At 36.9% G+C, this 24,118-nt stretch overlaps 1 protein-coding gene across 2 annotated transcripts; it reads left to right on the top strand.

Moving 5' to 3' along the window:
- Nucleotides 1–807: 807 nt before the first annotated feature.
- Nucleotides 808–23,971, top strand: baiap2l1a (BAR/IMD domain containing adaptor protein 2 like 1a). Of its 2 annotated transcripts, none has more exons than XM_084135554.1 (14): nucleotides 808–1,046; nucleotides 1,852–1,927; nucleotides 2,092–2,178; nucleotides 11,565–11,626; nucleotides 12,742–12,813; nucleotides 12,904–13,038; nucleotides 15,025–15,177; nucleotides 15,655–15,810; nucleotides 16,003–16,123; nucleotides 16,317–16,530; nucleotides 18,906–18,965; nucleotides 19,078–19,222; nucleotides 22,837–22,877; nucleotides 22,974–23,971. In XM_084135554.1, exons 1-14 carry the CDS (start codon nucleotides 996–998, stop codon nucleotides 23,044–23,046), a joined length of 1,446 nt encoding a protein of 481 aa, XP_083991680.1. In that variant the 5' UTR covers nucleotides 808–995; the 3' UTR covers nucleotides 23,047–23,971. The 2 variants fall into 2 exon arrangements, with proteins under 2 accessions (XP_083991680.1, XP_083991681.1); XM_084135555.1 differs by having other exon boundaries at nucleotides 19,081–19,222.
- The last annotated feature ends 147 nt before the right edge of the window (nucleotides 23,972–24,118 follow it).

A 24,118-nucleotide genomic window follows, 5' to 3' on the forward strand; every position in this document is an offset into this window, starting at 1 on the left:
TCTTTCTGGCTGTTTGATAAAGGCTTGAAATCATATTCGCGTGTTGAATCCTTATGCTTATTTGAATAATGATGTGCGTTGTGCTGCCAAAGAGAACATAATTCATGCAGAAACGTGACGAATTCACAAGCCCATTTCTCTGGATGGATTTCTAGAGAACGTGCAAAAGTCTCTATATTATCCCAAATCTTTAAAATTATTTAGGCTAGTGACAGCATAGGCCGAGTCACACCTTTCACTATTTCTCAGGTAGGCCACTCTAAATATAGTAGGCTACAACACAAATGTCCACAAAGCGGCGCTGTAAAAACTCAAATGTTTAACACAGATTCTATCTGTCACAGAAATTAGCTTAAATTACTCAAATATCAAGATTTTAATTGTTTTTGTTTTTGTTTTTGTTCAATCCACAAACGAAAACGGACAGTCTGCATAATATAGGCTAGGCCAAAATAATAGACTTAATGATAAAGACTTTCCATACTATTACATTATTTCGCCTTTGACTGAACAACTTTACGACTATTAATGTAGGCTATTGTATTTTTTTTTTCTTTTTAAAATCTTTGGAAATTAAGTTTATAGGCTAATTGTAAAAGTGTAAGTGTGTGTGTGTAAAAAAGAAAAAAAAAATATCAAAACAATATACATAAGCAACAAGCCACAACAATGAGAAACAAAAATAAAACCGAAAAAAACCGGGGGAAAAAGGATAGATAATTAGACATTTCTGTTTGATCTTAGAAATATATGACGTCACGGATCCCACCTTTCCACGTGTGGCATGAGGTCGCGCGGAAAGGTTTCATCCTCCTTCGATACATCAGTGCAGTATCGTGTTCTCCTCAAGAGCGCCCGAGCGCTCTGTTCTCTTCTCTGCCGCTTCACACGCGTTAACAGGTGGGACGAAAACACAGATTTACGATTTGAATTTGAACGGGGAAAGTTAAAACAAACACATTGTCACCAAGGACGTTTGAGGAATACCTGCTAAAATGTCTCGAGCCCCGGAGGAGGTGAACAAACTCACCGAGAGCACATATAAGGTAAAAGTCGGTTTAAACTGCGTGTATGTATCGTATTTGTCACTGACCACCTGTTATTAAACCCAGTAGGCTACATACAGCCTTTTGAAAGTTGTGTTGCTAAGTTAAATAATGAAGTGCTATTTTATGGCACTCTTACATTTTTGTCATCAAGGTAGGCTACGTCTAAGTTGTGCAATGAGTCATGAGTGCATTTAAAAGTGCTTCAGTTGAGTTTCTGGGTTGAGTAAAGAAACCTGTTTGTGCTGGACTGTTTCTGTTATTGCATACTTGACTGTTCATTGTTTTGCCAAGGGTGTGTTCCTGGGAATGAGCAGAGGAACTGACTAGAATTACATTACAGAAGGGCATTTCAATAGAGACCTAGAGGGCCCTTTAGATAGGCAGGACTTTGATCTCACAGGCAATATAATTATAATTATAAGTCAATGTTTAAACAATGCTATATTTAACTACAGTAGAGCTATTTTTAGAAAGTAAAGTTACTGTAAATCTCTTTTATTGCATGGACAATAAAATGTGGTTAACATTGAATGGGAAAAATGTGTCTTGTTGAAATGTGGAAAAAGGGATAGTTCACCCCAAAATGAAAATGTTGTAATTTATATACCATCATCATGTTCCAAACCTGTAACCCCACTGATTTCTATCGAATGGACAAAAAAACACCCCAGACATTTTTCAAATTTTCTGCCCAGTTGTAGGCACATTTATTTGAGTCTATTTTTGAAGATCTTAAGTTTCATTCATCAGCAAGCTGTTTTCCATGTAACTTTGAAACATGAGCTTTTTTCTGCTCTCCCAGAATGTGATGGAGCAGTTCAACCCAGGACTGCGGAATCTGGTTAACCTGGGAAAGAGCTATGAGAAATCAGTGACAGGTAATCACATCACTTAATTTACATAAAAATAAATATGCACCATACTTAGGCATTTTCTGCTCAACTGCTCAAATAAACTCAATATTTCTCTAAAAATTGTTGTGATACACGCAGCTTGGATTTCAGTTCATTTTAATCAATATGAGTTATTCACTCTCCTGCAGCAATGACCTTTGCTGGAAAGGCATATTTTGATGCAGTCTCAAAGATTGGGGAAAATGCTGCCGTATCGCCTGTTTCTAGGGAGCTCGGTGAGTATTACTCTTTAAATCATCACCCAGAGGTCCTAATCTGGTCTTCGCCGAAATAGATGTGCTCTGTGCACAGAGCAGCTTAAGCTTCCTTGTAGATGATTCATTGCACTCAACATGTCTTTGAATATCCAGTGGCAGTTATTTCCTCATTTTGTCAAAAGGCAGTTCTACGTTTGCATCTGCTTCAAGCCACAGACAGGTTTGGTTCTTGTTGACTTTTTGTGACTCAGCATCAGTTTAATTCATATTGTCTGGAAATAATGACAGAGCTTTACTGTGATTCATAAACTACCATCTGTTTATGCCAAGTTTTCATACTCACCACCACTGCAGGTTTGGGGGTTTTGTGTAAATTACAAAGATCAATGGCTTTGCCTTCACATTCATCTTTTAATTTGCTAAAAATATTGTACACAATGTCCTTATTGCAAATACATTAGGGATGCACGATATATCGGCCACCATATCGGTATCTGCCGATATATGTTTTCATTTTATCGTTATCGGCTCACAGGTATATTAAAGCTGATAAATAATGGATTAGCCTATTTCAGTGTTTCCCAACCTTTTTTCAGTCAAGGCACCCTTTGAAAATTTAAAAAAATGTGTGGCACCCTACACTAGTGTTGTCACGATACTACTTTGATACTATACCTTGAAATGTATCAATTTACAAAGAACTGCCGTATAGGCCTACTGTCATATAGATATTTTGAAACAATGAAAAATAGGCAGCTTTATGTGGACGCACTGGGAATGAGGCACTGGAATAAAATCATAAAATAAAACCTCCGCAATTCAACCCCGAAAACTTATGATTTGCATTTTTATTATAAATTTGTGCGCATTATTTGTTGTTATTAGAGACTTCCGACGATCCGAGATTGATGTTAATTTTTTATTTTTTTTTTACACGCATTTTAGCAATTTTTAAATGTTTGATGGGGTTTTTACATGGCACCCCGGTTGGGAAACGCTGGCCTATTTCCTTCAGCTGACACCCATCAGATGCTCACTGTTCACCATGGTGGTTTTGTATTGCTTGAAATATGATTGGAATCACAAGAAGTTGTGGTGTAGTGTTGGGATGGCCGGGACCACAAGCAGCTCTGTCTTCGCAAGGTTAAGTTGAAGGTGGTGGTCCTTCATCCAGCCAGAAATGTCTGTCAGGCAGGCTGAGATGCGAGCAGTTACTGTCGGATCATCAGGCTGGAATGAGAGGTAGAGTTGTGTGTCATCTAGCAGTGATAGGAAAAGCCATGTTTCTGAATCACAGATCCTAGTGATGTCATGTAGATGGAGAAGAGAACTGGTCCAATCACTGAGCCCTGAGGCACCCCAGTAGTTAGATGTTGGGTCTTAGATACCTCACCCCTCCACGACACCCTAAAGGACCTACCTGAGAGGTAAGACTTGAACCATTGGAGTGCGGTTCCCTAGATGCCCTTCGTCTTTAGGATTGACAGGAGGATCTGGTGGTCAACTGTGTCAAAGGGCTGCAGCGACCGCTGCTTTTTTTAACTGTATAAGTACAGTTAACGTGCAGCGCAAGTCTGTCATATAGGCTACATACAATTATAATGAGAACATCATTATAATTGTGTGCTTGGGACATGGATTTTAACGGTGAGACTTTTGTTTTTGTAATCAGGCTCTCAAAAATGATATAAAAACTCAAATTTACATTTATTGGCCAATATATCGGTCATCGGCTTTCAAAAATAAAGTATCGGTATCGGCCAAAAAGTTCATATCTGTGCATCCCTAACTTTTCTACTTACTGTAAATGAGGTTTTGCTCTTCAGTGATGTGTGCTTTTGTGAATGACTGAGCTCCTTTGGCTTTGTTGTTCCCTGTTCTTGCTGGAATCCCTTTCAGACGGCTCGGATGACCACCAGACAGTGTGAATTCTCTGCACATGCCGGCAGCAAACACACAAAGCAAACAGTTACTCTTTGAGACTTTGTCTGCAAACCTTTCCGCCCCTGAACCCCTTCCAAAAAGCATCATAGCTCAAATGTTCCAAAGGAACGTGCAAACTCAAAGTGCTTTCCATCTATATTAACATTTAGTGCAGTCATAAGACATGATGCATCGTCTTATGACTGCACTAAATGTTAATATAGATGGAAAGCACTTTGAGTTTGCATGTTCAACATCTAATGCTGTAGTGATTACTGTTGCTGCCTTCTATGTCAACCTGTTCCGTATATGGAATGCATTGCTTGTGATTGCTTGTGGCACCTGATTGACACAAGGACTTGATTAAGTGAGCATTGTGTCAACATCAACACACCTGCAAGAAAGTTCCAGAATAGTTCCAAATAAATGTAGGTTAACACAATTGAATTAATGACTAATTAATTAAACTTAATTAGAACTCTAGACTGCATGTCTGGGCCACACGTGTCATCAAATGAAGCTATATAATGAATAACCATTGTAACTCTCCATTTAGTTGTTAAACAGTGATCTAGGGAATTTTACCATCCAATTGAGACTGTATGACTGGAATGTAAGAAGTGCTCAGTTAAGTCACCCTCCCTTTTTCTCTTGCTGACACTCTTCTAAAATTAAGACCATGAACATTCAACTGCAAGAGTGCTTTTGTTTTAACAGAACAAGTTCCTTAGTGTCAAGATGTTTGTCATCTTATGGTGAAATTGTGTGTGACAGACATTATCTCACTGCACAAATACAAACCAGAATGTGGTTGGTAAGATCATAGTGAATTTCTAACTTGTCAAAAACTGTTTGGTTTAGGTTCTTGATGATGTGAACTTGAACATGTTTCAAGGCTGTATTTAGTGAGAATAGGTCTATTTATCAACACCTAGAGCATTGTACTAGCGATTTGAGATCTCTACAGTGGTTGGCAATAGAATACCGCTGTCGCACATTAATGCCTTTTAAACTCTTTCAGCCTTCTCAAAAAGCATTAAGGCATTAAACCATTGTCTGGATTTTTCCTCTAACTCTCCCTCTAATGTAGTTTAAATATTTATTTTTCTGTTAGTCACTTTTATGCTTCTAGTAGTTTTCATATGAACTCTTAGACATTAGAGGACAACAAACACAACTAGTTGCCATAAATTAGATGATATTTAGGGTTGTGAAGTAACAGAAGTAGTGAGTGACAGATATTTTTTCCTCCATATTGTGACGTACATTTGAGTGAAATGCCCCCCAAGAAATAGGGGGCAGGGACTTGGTTCAATCTACCGGTTGTTGATTGGATGGAGTCTGGCATACACCACCAGAGAGTGGTGTATATATTATATATTTCAAAATAACATGAATAACATGCATGTTAAAAATTTGTATGGAGAATTTGACATCTCATGCTACCTTTATAAAAACTAGACGAAAATGTTAGGTAGGGACGATTTGGGAAGAGATCCAGTCAGAACTGATATCCTGCGTTTGTGTCAGATGCGCACATTTGAATTGTAACGTGCTGATCTACCAGGCAGGACATACCTGTACATGAGTTGGCATGCACTTGATGCAGAGATGGGCAGTAGCTTAATTACATGTATTTGAAATGCGTATTTAATTATTATGTATTTGAGTATTATGTAATTTGTAATTAAAGGTCCTGTTCTTCGTGATCCCATTTTTCAAACTTTAGTTAGTGTGTAATGTTGCTGTTAGAGCATAAATAATACCTGTAAAATTATAAAGCTCAAAGTTCAATGCCAAGCGAGATATTTTATTTAACAGAAGTCCCCTTTCAAAGCCTACAGCGAACGGCCGGTTTGGACTACATCCCTATACTTCCTGCTGTAATGACATCACTAGAATAGTTTTTTGACTAACCTCCGCCCACAGGAATACACAAAAAAAGGGGCGTGGTCTTGTTGTGCTCCCACGGAGAAGAGGAAGACTTACCTATACATTGATGTGAGGCAGTAATAATTTAATGTGCAGTCACGTAACATTCAACTTTTAATAAATAAATTATTGTAATGCATGGCAACAATTTCTTTTACACAACATGGCAGCTTTTAAGGCTATATTCATGGTGAAAATAAAGTGTATTTATATAAAGTTGTTTGGATGAAAACAATTTCAAAATAACTATACACAACAAAAAATGATTTAATTAGGAGGTGTTACAGTACTTTTTGTATTTCTTTGCAGCAGATGTTTTCAAACTCCGTTGGCATTTTGTCACAGTTACCACATGTACACCTATAAAACATATATTACTAATCAAAACTCGTGCTCACGTGTAACTAAGGTAGGAATAAACAATGCACTTATTTTAAAAATTCAACAACACCATCGTTAATTCGACAGACGGATAAAACCATATACCACAAACTTTTATAACAGTTTGTAACATTTAACATTACAATTGAACCAATTCAAGGTAACAGCCAAACGTAAAAGTATGACAACTACTAAATAAACAGCTTACCATTGTGAAACATCCTGCAAAAGTCGTGCTTGAACAGGTTCTAATCGATCCTCTTCATCTATGTTCTCCGGGTCTGATTCCGGCTCAAATTGATAAGGTAATATTAAAGACATGTTTACAATAACACTAAGCGCATGCATCTCCACGTTATGGTAAGAGGCGTGACCTTTCCGGGCAATGTGCGCTAAGCTGCTGTCGAATCACAACACAGGAACCGCTGGCACAATCAGAACTCGTTACATATTTCTGAAGGAGGGACTTCATAGAACAAGGAAGTCATCAGCCTGTTTTTAGGACAGTGAAAACAGCGGTATACAGATAAGTAAATTGTGTGAAAAATGCTGTGTTTTTTTTTTTACACGCGAAACATGAACACATGTTATATTGCACACTGTAAACACAATCAAAGCTTCAAAAACACAGGAAAAATGGGACCTTTAAATACTTTGAGGGACTGTAATTTGTATTTAAAATACTTATGTAAATATATCATTTTATTTTGCATATATTAACTTTAATCACCAGGCTTAATAGTACCATAGACATAAAATATGAATAGGACTACCAAATTGCCTATCAAAGTTTTTGGCTAGATGCAAGAAAATCACGTGACGTGACACATCCTATTGACCCTGTTAACATTTCCGGGTTTCTCAGAAGTGGAAGTCGTTATAGTTGGGTAAACCTCTATAGCAGTGAATGAGCAGCTACATTAAATATATTTTTTGTGTTTACATTTGCTCAAATAGCAAAAGAAAAATGCACAAGTAGCTTCAACGCGCTCTGCAAATGATTGGAAATGGAATGTGTTTGAGCGATGATGCGCACACAGACATACCGTCCCTTTTCTCTGTTCTGTTGCGGATGTTATTCTTTCTCTGTTGGTGTAAATCAATGCGTACGGCCGTCTGCTGGAAGGTATAATTTTAGTCGATAAAGTTTTAAATATGGATATTTTTCTTACACAAACGTATCGCTTCACTTCATAAGGCCTTTATTAACCCCTGTAGAGCCGCCTTTCCACTGCACATGACATTTAGACTCTCGGAATTCGTCACCTAGTGGCAGACTGGCAGTCGTAATGATCTTTTATTTTGACAGTATGTGGCAACATGTACGTTAAAATCGCATCAACACTAAACGTTGATATTCCGATATTCTATACTCTTACATGTAAGGAATGGAATAGATGGAACTGGATAATATTGTGATTGTTCCAATCCAATCTGACTTCTGACCTATAATGCTGCCTGAATCACTATCATACACTGTTCGTTCGTTGGCCAGAGGAGAACTGGCCCCCCAACTGAGCCTGGTTTCTCCCCATTCTGTCATCTGATGGAGTTTTGGTTTCTTTCCACTGTCGCCTTTGTCACCTTTTTTCACCTTTGTTGCCATTGGCTTTTGGCTTGTTTAGTTGGGGACATTTAATTAAATATTAAACAATATTATTGATCTGCATGCATTGACACCATTATATGAGAATGGATGGATGTCTCATAAAACATTCAAAAATGTAAACGTCTGGGAGAAAGATAAGAGCAGACATACGGATAGATGGATCTGAATAAGAGTGACGACGCAAAAGAGCGCTCTATTCGGTACGGTTTTCTTTGCCCACACACCCAAAGCATGCAGCCATGGACATAAATCTGTACAGCACGCGAGTACTGAACTGAGCTCTCTTTCGCGTCTAAATGGACAAATACACACAAATATGTCTAAATGTCCTGTTTTGGAGAGTATTCACATAAACACAGTCGGTTATGTCTTTACAGAACGTAAACGGTTGTGAGAAGAATATCACATCAGTGCAATTGGAGAGACATTAAAGAGACATTGCATAATAAACCTAATGCCGTCTGCCCTTAATATTAATCAAAAATCAAAAGAAAAAGAGAAAAGGATTCACTGCTCTTTAATAGCTTTAATAAGGATTAATTATATTTAATTTATACATATATGTCTGCCTGAAAGAATAAAGAATGATGTATGCCAGTTGTTATAAAGAATGCATATATCATTCATTGAAAATAAGACCATGTTCTACTTTAGGAGAAGTGGTTTTATTTAATTTTAAGATATTTGCTTGTCACAGTAGTTAAATCTGTGTCTGTATTGCATGTTGAAACTTTAAAATCATTCATATTAACAGGTTAATAGATGTTTTCTCCAGGAGTATATAATGGGTTTGGAAATTCTAAATTAATGCATTACAATTTAACCAAACCCATTAGATTTTAGTCGACTAAATCTACTGTAGATTAAGTCGACTAAAATCTTATGGTATTTCGTCAATTAAAACTAGACTGAAACTAAAACAATTTAGATGACTAAAATATGACTAAAACAAAATGGCATTTTAGTCAAAAGACTATGACTAAAACTAAATCTAAATTTGTTGTCAAAATGAACACTGGTTACATCATAAGAAGACTGGCATCTACGCTTGTATTAGTCTCTCTGTTTATCCTGAGGTTTACTGTACGCAGCCGGATTCAGGCCGAATCCAGATCAGATGAAGGACCTGCTCCTAGACACGACCATAACACAGCCCTGAAATGTCAGCAGAGACCGTGTCAACTAGACTATCCCCTGTGAAGGCCTCATCGACACGACAAACGTTTTTTTTTTTCACGACAAACGTTCTTTTTCTCTGTACAGATGAAAACATTATCAAAATGATTCCCGTTCACACAGTTCTGCGGAAACGACTAAAAACGCTTTATTATTCATGCCACAAGTAATTGGCATTGTCACTTTGTAAAGAAAGACTACGCGCCCACGCACATACACATTTAAGCTTGCATGCCTATAGACTAAACACGTAATACGCATGTGCATGCTATCAACGTTTTAAAGTTTACACGGGTGTAACAGTTTATAACGTATCGCTTATAATGGTATCGCTTTTAAAACTCGTTTTCAAAAACTTGCACTTGGAAACCTACTTCAAAGTTTGCGTTCTCAGGCCACCAAAACGCAGTTGTCGTGTAAATGAACAGCCAGAATGCATTTAAAAGTTTTCTGTTTTCAGTTGAAAACAGTGTCGTGTACGCGGCCCCTAAGTTAATAACTAATATTTTTTACAACGGAAATTAATCAATTAAAAACTTACTTAAGCTAGACAATGACTTTCTTCTAGAGCTGCTGTACAGACAAAACAATCTTTCTATTATCCTATTGTCACTGTAAAGCTGCTTTGAAACAATCTGTATTGTAAAAAATGCTATATAAAGGTGATTAGACTTGACTTGTTTCCCAGATAGCTAGTGTGCAATCTGCTCGTGACATGATGGAACATCCTTGAGATGGCCAGGTCCGGTCAATGGATCCAATCACATCACAGCATAAAATGGAGGAGGGAACGGTTATATCGGTTCGGAATACCAATATTTGATGCAATTATCCATTGTAGACAACCCACTATTGTACACAGGGCTTGACATTAACACCCGCCAAATGCGGGTGGATTTCAGCAGTGGCGTGTAATGTAGTCATTCCTACTAGCCACTTTGGCGGGTTGAATTTTATATATAATATTTACATTTTTCAATTGTCTTTTAAAAAGTCATCTAAAATAATAAACTAAATGCAATGTTGTACATTTACATTTATTCATTTAGCAGACTGTTTTATCCAAAGCGACTTTTGTAGTGTTAAAAATATAAATTTTCCGATACATATTGATACTGAAATATCTGAAACGCTTCCAATACTAATTTTCCACAGAAAAGATACACGCTAGATACCAGTTGCGCTTTCTCTCTCTCTCTCTCTTTTAATTTGCTCCTGATTATTATTTTAATGTTACAGGGCTCAAAGTGGCATAATTTTACTCATTCCCACAGATTTTGATCTCACACCTAAAGTCTGCGCACATAAAGCCTCCTCTCAGTACTAAACTGAGTTATTTTTGTTGTTTTGTTGAGTTCTCATTGCTTACTTCGCTTAAACAGTCAAATACACACAAAATAATGTAAAAATGGTGAGTATTCATGTAAACACAGTCCTTTATGTTTTAAGTGAATCTAAACAGTTGAGAAAGAAAACAGAAAGAAAGAAAATGTGTAACTATAATGGATCAGTGCATCAGGTCTTAAAGTGACAGCAGCCTAATATACCTGCTGCCAAAATATGAGATGATATAAAAAATATCTATATGGCAATTTTGCCCCATGGTATCGATGTCAAAATTGTTTCCAGTGAAAATACTTAGCCACAGTGGGTGGTGAGCAAAAAAGTTAATGTCAAGCCCTGATTGTAAATAATCTGAAATCAACATGATGCATTGTTCAAATCCCATTTTATCTGTAATATGACATATTTTTGAAATGGGATAATCATTGTAAAAAATTGCAGAATGGGAACTGATTTGATCAAGAAAAACATTCTTACATTTACAAGGGGTACATTTTGATTTCTGTTGCATTACATTTTTTCATTTAGCTTTTATACATTTAAAATTTACTCTTATTTATTGATAATAATTCTCCATTTAGACTTTTTCCATTGGCAGGGATGCCCTGTAACCTCTGTAAGGTTGAGTACCTTTTTGCTACATCTCTGGGGTTGTGAAAACACAGAGCAGGTGCTGACACTCTCAGCACAAAAACTGCATTTACCGACTCACTCCACTGACCTTACCATGCTAATGATGCGTTTATAACTGCTAGATGAGTAATAATGATGCAGCTCACCTCAGTTTGTTTGTTCTGGGGTTTGTTTTTATGAGCAACACTAATGGAGCCCTAGCAAGATGAAATGATACTGATCATACAGAGTAGGAGCGACGCATGCTAAAGGTGTAGTCATAAAAGAATACACATGTAAAGAGAAGTTCAAGTCTAAAATACAACTTGATACCTCTCTGAAGGCAACTTTGAACTGTTTATCCAGTTGAAATGGAAACAAAAGTCTGTAATGTAATGTAGCAATAATGATTCGTTTTTCTTCTCAGGCGTGGTGTTGATGGAGATTTCAGAAGTGCACAAGAAGGTCCAACTGGAGTTGGAGGAGTCTGTAAGTATGCAAGGTTCTTCATATGGTTTATGATCTTGATACATCACTTTTTTTCCTCTTCTTCCTCTCCAACTCCAGAAGAAGCTGAAGAACACATATTCTGGATATTCCACAAGTTAAAATGATAAATTAATTATTTTTTCTTTTCAAAATTTAGCATACCCATGATTCTTCATATTGTGTGTTGCCTTCATCATTGACTGCTTGGAGCCTTTTGTGGTTTTTCAACAGTATAATTTTTGTAAATTCAGAATTATTATTATATTGCCTTCAAAAGTTTGGGGTCAATAAGATCTTATTAATACTTTTGTTCAACAAGGATTCATTAAATTGATCAAAAGTGAGTGTAAAGACATTTATAATGTCACAAAAGTTTTGAACTTTTGCATTTTCTATTCATCAAAGAATCCTGAAAAAATATATCACCTGTACAACACTGATGATAGTAAATGTTTCTTGATCTCTAAATCAGCATTTTAGAATGATTTCTAAAGGATTATGTAACACTGAAGACTGTTAAGAGTTATGGCTGCTGAAAATACAGCTTTCCCATCACAGGAATAAAATACATTATATAATATATTAAATAAAAACAGGAATTTTAAATCAATTAATTGTAGGGCTGTAATAAAAAAACTAAATACAATTTTTATGAAAGGCATCTTCAAGTGTTAAAACCTACGAGCAGAACTGTAGCAGGCTATGCTATTGGAGGAAACCTTTAGGGCATGAGCTTTGTGAATTTGTAACTTCAAACATTTTTGTAGTCAACATGATTTGACATTATAAATCATACAGTCATATTTTGCCTTAGGGATAGTGTGTGCTGAACTTATCTGTGGTATGTGACTGTATTGAGGGCTGCTGACCTTTTGCTCTCTTGACTTTCAGAGCATTTCTTCCTCCAAAACCTTTTTTTATCAAATGATCTTAGGTATTCAAACTCACAGCGTTATGAATATTTAACCACTGAAGCTGATAAGATAACCCTTTTTGTTTGAATTCTCTACATTGTCATGTTATCATAGTATTGGAATGATTTCATGCAATTTCACTGATATTGATTTTTTATTGCTGTGTGATGATATTTATTGCCATTAACCTTGTTGTTACAGTTCATGAAGTTCCACAGAGAGCTCATTGCTGAACTTGAAAAGAAAACTGATATGGATATCAAGTACATGAATGTGAGTATTGTGTGTTTTTCTCCTCATCATACTTCCCATATTGCACTTACCTGCACTTACCACAATACTGTGGTATTACATTCCCTCTAGGCCACATTCAAAAGATACCAGTCAGAACACAAATTAAAGCAAGACTTCTTGGACAAATCACAGGCTGACCTGAAGAAACTGCGCCGGAAAAGTCAAGGGAAGCATTCGTCCAAGTATGAGATCAAAGAAAATGAGGTAAGCATTTATTGTATTTTTGCTATGAAATCTATTTATCTGGCAGTCTTTTCTGTCTGATCATACAACAAAGCTGTTCCTTTTGTAGTCCTGATATATGGATGAGAATTAGCATTTTTGAGCCATGGTTTCCCTCTGGGTTTTTAGGCTAGTGGCAACAATTCATGATTAATAATGTCTGTGATTTAATATTACTTGAATAGACATGCTCTCGAGAAAAAATTACACAGTCATACATCAATCATTAATTTTGCAGCTACTGTGCCATTACTGTGTAACGAAAAAGAAAAATGTTATGCGGGGACTTGGTTATGCATCGATTGTTGATTGGATTTTGAGATGTGGGCGTTGCACTCAAAAGTGGAGGCAGATGAATGTGAGTTTGCAGGGACAGGGTTTAAGTGGACTAAATTATACTTAAAGTCCTACATACTTAAAGTCACCAGATAGAAGGTCCAGTTATGTCATTTTGATTTTTTTTTTTTATGAAAGGCATGCATGAATGATTTGTTCACAATATCTAAAATATGCATTTAAAAAAGATGCAATTTTACTTAAACCAGTCAACCATTTAGTCTTTATAGCAACATTTTAACAAAACAAAAGCAAACAAACAAAAAACAGTGGCTTCAAAAATAAAAAAATAAAAAAAAATATATATATATTGGAGGGCAAAATGTAAAAATATTTCCAAGTAGTATTCATTTCAGACAATATTTTACTTCTAATTCCAAAATCTAAAAGCCAAAAAGAAGTTCTCAAGGGAACCAATGACAAAGGACAATTGGAACGGCTCTATTCAATTCAGTTTCTGACTCAATATCAGGAACATGATTTGACACTTAATACAATCTACTTGGGTGGGCTCTATTAATTTGCAGTTTTAATAGCTCACCATTGTGTTCCTCCTATCAAAGCCGTACCGTTTCTTTGAACGGTTGGCAATGGATTCCTTTTTTTATGTAATGTGTTTGCTTCTGAGTGTCTTTTTTGACAGATGTCTGAAGGAAAATTGAACTGAGCTGCTGCTGAGTTTAACAAAGCATCACCCGCAATCATGTAAATTGTTTTAACTGAGTGAAACATTAGCAGTAAAATGCTTTTTAGTCACAATAAATCTGAAACTTGAAATTGCCATTGTAAACACAGTATCAAACTTAAAGCTCAGACATTTGTTGTGGTTGCACTTTGGGCAACCATAGTTTGAGTCCTGACTTGAGGTCCTCTCCTGGTCCAATTCCCCTCTCCCGTGATTTCCTTTCTGTCCTCCTACTGCCCTATATTACATAAAAGCAAAAAATCTTTTTGTGTGGGGGCAGTACATATTTAAAAACTTGTAACATGCAAGTCATGCAAGTATGTACATCTTGAGTTGATGAAATGTCATTCACCTCAGTAGTGACTAGAATCTTATCCATAAACATGTTAGATCTTGTCCCTGACAAAAACCAACCGAATCATAATTTCAGATAGCGATGAAGTCATTATCATACATTGATATTGCACTCAGAGACAATACTTGTTGTGTGGGACTTGCATGTCCAGGCATGATCTGCGAACGATTCTGAAAACAACTCCAAGGAAACAAGCAACGTTCACGGTCACTATGACAACTTGCACAGAACTACTGTATAATAGCGAGGGGATTCCTGTGAAGAAGAACAGAGCTCTGTTTCTAGTGTCATTTTCACAGGTCTGCTGGGTAACAGCTCTGTTCTATAAAAGCATAGACTCATCAGTCTGGAAAAAGAGTGACACACAAGAAAATGACAGCATTAGCATGAGGTGTTGACTGTGTGGACTTCTTAAATATGTTGATGTATCTCATTTTGTTAAATGTGATGTTTTGTTTGTATTTCTCAATGTAATCTGTCCCAAAAATATGTATTTCAAGCAAGAAATCAAGTATATCTGTCCCACTCTAGCTGACTACTATGTGTGTATCATGTGATGCAGCCTATATCGTATGATTGATTTCATCTCTAGTGTATGGAGACCATCTCATCCCGGCAGACAGACATGCAGAGCTTTATTGCTGAAGGATGTAAGGAGGCTCTGATGGAAGAGAAAAGGAGGTTCTGTTTCCTAGTGGACAAACACTGTGCCTTCTCCTCTCAGCTAGCAGCCTTCCATGACAAGGTGACCCACTGAAAATATTCAGTTTTTTAGAGTCAAACTTGCTAATTTTCCAGTTAATATTGTTGTTAGACTTTGGGAACAACAAGAAATGAAAATGGTCACTCCTTTTGAAGAGTTTTGGTTTAGTACAATAGTTTTAATGCCTTTTAAAAAGACGATAAAAAAAGTATTATAAAATGTAATTCATTCCTGTGATGCAAAGCTGATTTTTCAGCAGCCATTACTCCAGTCTTCTGTGTCACATGATCCTTCAGAAATCATTCTAATATGCTGATTTGGAAAAAAATCTATTTGATGAATAGAAAGTTGATGAAAAGTACAGAATTAATTTGAAATAGAAATATTTTGTAACATTATAAATGCCTTAACTGTAAGTTTAAACAAAAACAAAAAAACATACTGACCCTAACATTTTGAACGGTAGTGTACCTTGTTTGCATTTCTTTCTTCAAACTGTATGTGCACTTGCACCCACAGGCCAAGGAGATACTGACCGTCAAACTGCCCAGCTGGCAAGATAAGTGTACCGATGTCACCAGGGTACCAGACACGGTGATATCCATGATTGAGGGTCTGCGGACTTCAGTGTCAGTCATACCCGAGTCCTCGCCTACATTGGAAAGCCGTGAGAGGGTTAGTCTAATGTTAGAACATGGTGTACCACCATTAAATTTACATGACTGTTTAAATGCTATTTTGTGTGTTTGTTTGTTTGTTTGAGAGCCACATAGCATTCACATGTTTAAGCCAGAACATCAACGCGTTGAGTTGTTTATTGAAAACTTTTATTGAAAAAAGGCATACTGAAAATGTTTTTCTCCTCAGACCAATTCCAGTCCGATTGTTCCGCCCCCAGCCCCTTCACTCAAAGCCCACACAAGCCCACTGGCCAGCATGTTCTCCCAGGACATTCCCAAAATCCCCATCTCATCAGAGCAGTACTCAGGCAAGCTGACGGCTCCCTCGCACTTCGATCTAATCAGACTTCATCACTTCTGCTCTCAACAATCAAGTGCAGTAGTCTTTGTGTTGATGAGGCAGTCCTTGAAACATCGCTGTGATTACTAATTTAGTTGATTACTGCCTCTAAATATCTTTAGGTAATGTCACTTAAGTTGTGCTTGCTTTGAAATCAACAGATCTAGACAGTCTAGATGGAAACAGCCTTTCTAGGTCTACGTCTGTGTCTAGCGGGATGGATGTGGCCAAGAAGAACAGGGTGCAAACTATCTTCCCCCACACAGCGGGAAATAACGAGACCCTGCTGAGCTTTGATGATGGAGACATTATCACGCTGCTTATCCAAGAGGAGCGAGATGGATGGCTATATGGAGAACTAGAACATACTGGACAGTAAGTGCTAAAAAAGACATTCATTCAATTCAAAATTGCTTTTCATCCTTTAAAGGATAGTTCACCCCAAAATGAAAGTTCAGTCATAATTTACTCACATTCAGATGATGTTCCAAACCTAAATTACTTTCTTTTTTCTGTGGAAAACAAAACAAAGTTTCCATGGACTTTAATTATATAGGAACAAACAGTTGAAGCATTCTTTAAAATATCTTTTCTGTTCTGCTAAATAAGTAAGTCATATACAGTGTTTCCCTTAAGATTTTTTTTCAGGGGGTTGGTAGACCCCCGAAACTATTAGTGTCGCAGAGCAGGCATGTTATGGACACGTGGTATTGTCATAGACGCGGCGCAGTAGGCAGTTGTTTGTATCGGTGCATTTCTAGAGTGAGCTGAAATTTGGTAAATAAATATAAACAACATTTTTTTACACAACAAAATGAAATGGGTTTTTTTTCACACAAAGTCTGTGTTTTTTTTTCTGGTAATCAAAAGAAGACATAAAACATTCATTTCATTTCTTTTAATCATATTAAACAAACTTTTTTCAAACAACTTGCTGCACAATGCGCTTTACTATTAAAATTAAAACATGGAAGAAAACTTGTGATTATTCCTTAAAAAATAAAGTTTTGATGATAATTTATTTGTATTAGTGTTAGTATTATTATTACATTGAGACGTATCTAAATTCTAATGTACAACAGTAATATATTTCTGTCAAGTTAAACCAAACTTTTATTTTGACAGGTTGCCATGAAGACCTTTTGAGTTTCTGTGTGTTTATGACATGACCATAGTCTTTCTCAAATGAAGCGGTTAAATGCTCACAGAGTGACTTTCAGAATGGATCTAGAGTCTGGAGATAAAGTTCAAGCATTCGTGTCCTCATATAGGCAAAAAACAGTGCGACGCGCTTCAGTGTGTGTGTGTGAGGTAAATGAAACTGCGTGTTTCCCCTCAAAACAATGGTAGGGGAAACACTGATATAGGTTTGGAACAATATGAGGCTCATTAAAGACACTGCAACTTTTCATTTATATTTCCTTTGTCAATGGTACCTCTTTGGCACTTGGATGATAGCAACATTAGCTTTTCTGAGCTGGAAATACTGGCTCCATGATTCTGTTTGTCAGATTTACTCTCCTAATTTGCACAATTTGCTAAGGCATGTTCAACATGTCAAACATGTTTGAGGTGCTTACATAAGTCATCACGAGGGATCAAGCATGCTGGCGTAAACCTTTGCAGGGCAGTAGGTTTATTGGCCCAAACAAAAGTGGTTCCTTCAGTTAGACATGATGAGGGGCATTCATTCTCCTCTTATCACAGTCTTTTATTTCCAAATGAAAGTTTTCTTGACCTGGCAATGTGCTTCCAATTTGGGTGGTGTAACAACGGGGCGAGCTGACATTTGACCTGACACGTTTAGAGCGAGTTCGAGTAAGGAATTATTTGTAAATGAGAATGTAGATTCTCGCTTAGCGAGATACGGCACAGATAAGAGTTGATTAAGCTTTTCAGTTTTGGCATGAAATTTCAAATGAATTGAGTTTTGTTTTCACATTTAGTCTGCATGAAATCAAAATGGGCACTATTTAGTTTGTTAGCGAATATTGCTAGTCTTGAAGAATTATTTCATGGAAGTTAATCCACAGAAAAATGTGTCACACAGCTCTGCTTTATCATAAAATCTTTATCATAAAAGAACTTTAACTGTTCTTTAGGGTGAAGCTGATTTTTGATTAGATTAGTTAATCTATCTGATTGTTTTTCTTTGCCTTTTTGAAAACGACAGTTGTTGCAATTTGATTGGGTGATGCTGGTGGCTTATTAAAAACATAATTTTAAAACTAACAGGTGAATCTGTTTGTTATATCAATATTTACATGCAATCATTTATTCATAGCGACATACAAACCAAAGCAAAATGATCCTACTGCAGTGAAAGCATCAGTGTCTGTGCTTTGTGTGGTCTTACACTTGTTTATTTTGTATAATTTAATGAGCAGCTCTGTTATCCCTGACTAGATCTGCCATTTCAGAGGTCCACAGATTTTCTCTCACTACCCATTATGCTGTCACCACTATTTTGAGAGTTAAAAATGTCTTAATGCACTGACGCACTCTTGAAGGCTCAGTTCAAAGTTATCCACAGCTGGCGGTGTGACAGTTCCTAAGCAACCAAAACCAAATGAACTCTTCATACTACATGGTGTTTCGCTGTACATTTGTACCACTACAGTGGTTTCTGATTAGTCATACAACGGCAGAGAACCAAAAATTGTCTTAATGCATATGGAAATGGAGCTGGCACCCATTTTTGTTAGAAAATCATGATGCACATTATGGATATTTTTTGCTTTCAATTGCAGGCGGGGCTGGTTTCCCTCATCTTACTGCCGGACGTACAACGAGCCAGTACTCGCAAACAGGTGAGTCTGCTCTTTCTTTCATTTGAGAGCAAAAATGATGGGATTTTCAACTGAAAATAATGCTTATCTAACCATTAACAAATTAACAAATCAATTTATGTACTTTGTTCAGCAGAGTCGAGAGTGTGACTGATCTTCCAGAGCAGCCGGAGGAAGACGAGGAGGTGGAGGAACCCGTGCTGCTGCCCCCGCCTGACTACAGTGACTCATCTAGGGACAGACCCATCAAGCACTCCACCCCCTCTCCACAGAACACGGTAAACACAGTGCGGTGGCAAATAGGAATGCCGAGAGCAAAGTTAGTTTGAAAAGGAGCCATTTTCTGGAAAGAGAGACACAGGGTAATATATGAGCGTCTTATCCTTTTGTGGATGAAATAAAGAAGGCAAAGTCATTCTGGGAGGTTGTCATCTGATTGAGTCAGGTTTTCTTCTAGGGAAAAAATGAAACATCTTTGTTGATTCTGAAACAACTTTACAGTCAACCAATAAGATTTAAGGGGCAAGTTTACAGTTTGTCAAGTTGAGGCTTATGGGGCTTCTAAATCAGTGTTATTCACCTATCATTTCCCTTTAGGGAAAGGTTATGGGTAGGGTTTGGTTTAGGGATAGGGTTAGGACAAAATCTTCGGACAGGAATGTTGTTCCAGGATTAACAAAATATGTTGATCCAGGAACATGTCTGTCTTGGCAAAATCACGGTGACCGGTTTTTGTTCTCCCAGCCATGTTTTTCAAGCAGAACAACTGTTTTTAACATTGATAAGAAAGGATCATGTGACACTGGCAAAATGGCTACTGAAAATTAAGCATTGCCATCACAGGAATAAATTACATTTTAAAATGAATTAAAAAACATTTATTTTTCTAAGTACTACTGTAATCCGATCTTCAAGACGAAAGCAACAGATATGCGCTGCATTTTATTTATCATCAGCTAATTTAAAGCTCAAAGACCGGAATAGGAGAGAGAGAGCACCGCTAACACTAGTATGATAATTTAGTCTAAGTTAGTTTGATTTAGTCACACTATTAATGCAGATCACTATGTGTTGAGTTTCAGGATGCAACGCCAAACTTTAATTTTCAGCAGTTTATTTGTGTTTAATTTACATTTTTTCATTTTGGGAGGAGTAAAACCAGATGCATTTACACTTGCCCAGTTTCATTTGGAATGCATCTCAAACCTCCGTAAGTGGTTTGAATGATCGATTTAAATCACTCTCAGATACGTTTCGGAGGGCATTTACACCTGGTCTTTTCAAGATCGGAAAGCTGTGCAATCAGAGAAAATGCATGAAGTGACCAGGTGTAAACATGCCCATAAAAGTTAAAATTAAAACTCTACCATTTCTGAGACACAAGTAAATTTGTGACACTGACCATGTGAACTCTTCGTACATACAGTCAGATGTTCTTCCATTGAAGCTCAAGATACTCTTTGGATCATCTCATTATGCTGAAGAACATGATTATACATGGAGTTTGTGCAGCTTGAGTGCTGCTGTCATTAAGGCAAAATTGCTTAAAACTAATTTTAAGATATTCAGAAATTCATGTACAATTTTCAAATTAAACTTTTCTATAACATTTTTGCTGCAAATATAATTTGTAAAGAAAAAATCGATTCAATTTACAATGCAAATATATGCAAGTATTTTCTCTAGTAGTTTATTTTGGACCCCACTGTATTTGTTCAGTTATACAATAGGCTTTAAATTGTACAAAATAGATCTACATTAGTTACAAGTTACTTATAAGACCTGCAATGATGTAACCTTTGTTCTTTGCCAGGGGGCCTAGGGAGTGGTACATGAATGCTCTGCATTTCTATCATTATGAAAAATAAAAAGACATCTGAAAAATGCTCCCTACCTGGTTTTCTCATTGTGAGGGAGAGTGGAGACTATTGCACTATATTAACTGATGGCAAACTGTATGTGAGCATCTGTCTCATACAAAATGTGCAGAGCAGTGGGTCCCCAGGACCAGGATTGAAAACCACTGCTCTACTTCATTTTACTTTTTGCTATGGAACACTACAGGATATTCTTTCAATATCCAAGGATTTTCGTTCAACTTTCCATAAAACAAAAAATCTGTCAATCTGTTCCCTAAAACCATGGTATGGCTTAAAATGAATTGTGACTTTTTTCCCCCTTTTTTTCCTTTTTGAAGTTTGACAGCCTATAGACCCCTTCAATGTAAACATCGAAAGCCTATGTTGGATGCGCGCGCAGCATGGGGTCAGAAAATTGGCGCGGCTAATAGACCGGCATATTGTGTCAAGGTATGCACTGTCTTTGCCACCACAGGAACGGGAACAGTACCATAATAAACTTGTTTTAGCTAATGGCGATTGTATTACCTGATCCCGAGCTCTTAACAGAATGGGTAGACAATGTTAGCAAGTGGCCAGATATTCACTGGTACTGCTATCAATTCAGATAGATACTGCTATCTGCTGTCTGTAGCATGACACAGGTCTCAATTCACAGGTATCAATCTTCACCTAACTATTAAATCAGTCTACAGTTTACAGAAAACATCTGTTTACTTACCATGGCTTAACTCTACCATTATTGTCATAATGTTGGCTCTAGCCTGCGGCTAACTACTAGCAGCTGGCTACGTCTGTAGCATGACACGGGTCCATGACATTTACAAAACTATTAACCTGCATAGCTTAACGTTATTGGCTAGTGTACAGAAAACTGTTCATAGTTTTTTTTTTTTTTAATAAACGGGCAGACTGGGACAATGCTACGATCAAAGAGGCTCGTGTTTGTAGTGCTCACTTCATATCAGGTAAAGTCATCCTTTATCATCCCTTTCTGTTAGATTAAACGCATGAACCGTTTTCTGCACACTAGCCTATAACGTTAAGCTATGCATGTTTATAGTTTTGTAAATGTCATGGATCTGTGTCATGTAGACTGATTTAATAGTTAGGTGAAGTTTGATATCTGGCATTGAATGTTGACCTGTGTCATGTAACAGAATTAGCAGTATCTATCTGAACAGAATTTGTCTATTTTTTTTTAAACGGATGAGATCCTGCAGGAATCCTGAAAAACTTGACTCCACAACTGGTGCGATTTTTCAGAGTCCACGACGCCACAAGTAGGCATTTTTTTCCTTGACGAGAAATTCTCTGGTTAACACACAATTCACTGGGGTGGAATGAACTTTCTGACCCTGACCTGCGCACTTCGAACTGCGAATTTTCCTGTGACGTCAACCGTGAAGATGTCTATAATCACTGTAACTGTTGTTGTTGTTTGGAAAAATGAATCCTATGGACTGGAGTACTTTTATGGTGTTTGTTTGTTTGTTTGTTTGTTTTTGGTGGGGGGGGGGGTCTTTTTGTTTAGCTTGACAGCCTGTGGTCGCTTTGTTGTTCAGAAAAATGACATTGGAATGACATGAATGAGTAAATTGTGACATAATGTTCATTTTTGAGTGAACTACTCTATTAATATGGAAAAAGGCCTGCCTTGATCAAAACTCGTCAGATTTTTAACTCTAAGATACTCCATCCTTCTCTCATGTAAAGTTATGTGCATCTTCCCTGACTGTTTACAGTTTATTGTCTCTTAAAGTAGTTATGATTAGATTGTCAACACCAAGGCAGAGAAAGGAAGCATTTCAAGATTATCAAGATTCCTGATGCATATGATGAGGTCATAGGACACATTGATTGTTCCAGGTACTTAGTCGGCTGGTGAAACAACAGAATTATGCGTTGACGTCCTAATCGAACCAGTCTGACAGGGAAAATCAACTCTGCTCTTGCATGTTCTAAAGAATGGAACATTCTGGTTTATGGTTTATGCTAATCACTTTTAATTCTTATTTCTGTGTTTGCAACAGGTGTCTTTGCCAAATGGTAACTCGGTGCCTCCGTTCCTTGGGTGAGTGTCTTATAACAGAATTAATTCCCCATATTACTACAGCGCTCTAGAATTTAACGCATTCTCTGCAATCACAATGCTTGTTTTCCTCCTCAGGGGCGGGAATCCATTTTCCACGGTCAGACTACGACCCACCATGACAAATGACAGATCTGCACCGAACATATGATAATAGTTCATTCAGCCCCTGCCCCGATGTGAAGTTGTGTCTATACTGATGCATTGCAGATATGGCAGAAGAACCAAATGAAAGGATTCTGTTACAGCATCAATTTTAATCCTTAAATTTTCTAAAAATGCAAACCAGCATATCTACAGGAGGCATTATTTAAAAGAATTTTAGACTTTGATTAAATTATTATTTTAAATTGTATCTGGATTCACACACTTGTGTTTCCAAGAAAACGCATAGCACCAAACAGACTCTTAAATAGATATTTTCTGACCATATTGGTCCTGTGTCTGGGGACTTGTTACGGTAAACCGAAATCCCAAATGTATGTTTTAAGTATTGGAGCCCCTAATTAGAAACAGGACACATGCCCAAATCATATTTCATTTCAAAATCCATGTGTTAGATTTGCCAGTTGCCAAATTGTTCTGGTTGGAATTTATTAATTTTAGCCTGTTTTTGTTTCGATGTTTTGATTTCATTGTTTTAAAATCCTGATATGTTCCTTATTCTTCACACCTTTTCCACCGTTAAAATGAGAGAAATGTAAAAACACTTAGTTAAATTGTTTATTCCTCATGTTAAAGATGAGTGCAATGTGTGGTGATAACATTCCTACTAGCTGCACAGCTGATTGTTGGCTTATAGGCTTTATCTGGACATCATCTCAAACTTGAGCATTTTTCACCATGGAATAGAAATGCTTTGGTCCTAACTAAATAAATACAGATTTTTTTTATTTATTAAAAAAAAATAAGTCTTGTAAGGTCATGTACCATGTTATGCCTTTGCAAGCATGTTTTTATGTAGGGGAAAGAGTTATTTCAGACCTTTTTCTTTTTTGTGTTGCGATATTGATTCATTGCCCCATTTCCTGTCATACCATATTACTCAGAAATAAAGATATATACATATATGTATGAAAATGCCTTGGATTTTTATTACAGCTCTACAGTATTGGCTACAGTGGCTACTATCCAAAGCACTGTTCACCTTGTAAAACTTAGAGGTGTTTTTATGATGGTCTGAATCTGTCATAAATTGGTTTATATGAGGTGTGTGTATCCTG

This window comes from Abramis brama (assembly GCF_963993115.1).
Source record: "Abramis brama genome assembly, chromosome: 14".
NCBI lineage: Eukaryota > Metazoa > Chordata > Actinopteri > Cypriniformes > Leuciscidae > Abramis > Abramis brama.

What these genes read in the sequence shown, in the direction of transcription:
- baiap2l1a (XM_084135554.1), top strand. Translation starts at nt 996, where the DNA reads ATGTCTCGAGCCCCGGAGGAGGTGAACAAACTCACCGAGAGCACATAT. An exon ending in AACTGGAGTTGGAGGAGTCT is followed by an intron (nt 11,627 to 12,741) that starts GTAAGTATGCAA and finishes TTGTTGTTACAG; the next exon opens with TTCATGAAGTTCCACAGAGA. An exon ending in GAGCCAGTACTCGCAAACAG is followed by an intron (nt 18,966 to 19,077) that starts GTGAGTCTGCTC and finishes TACTTTGTTCAG; the next exon opens with CAGAGTCGAGAGTGTGACTG.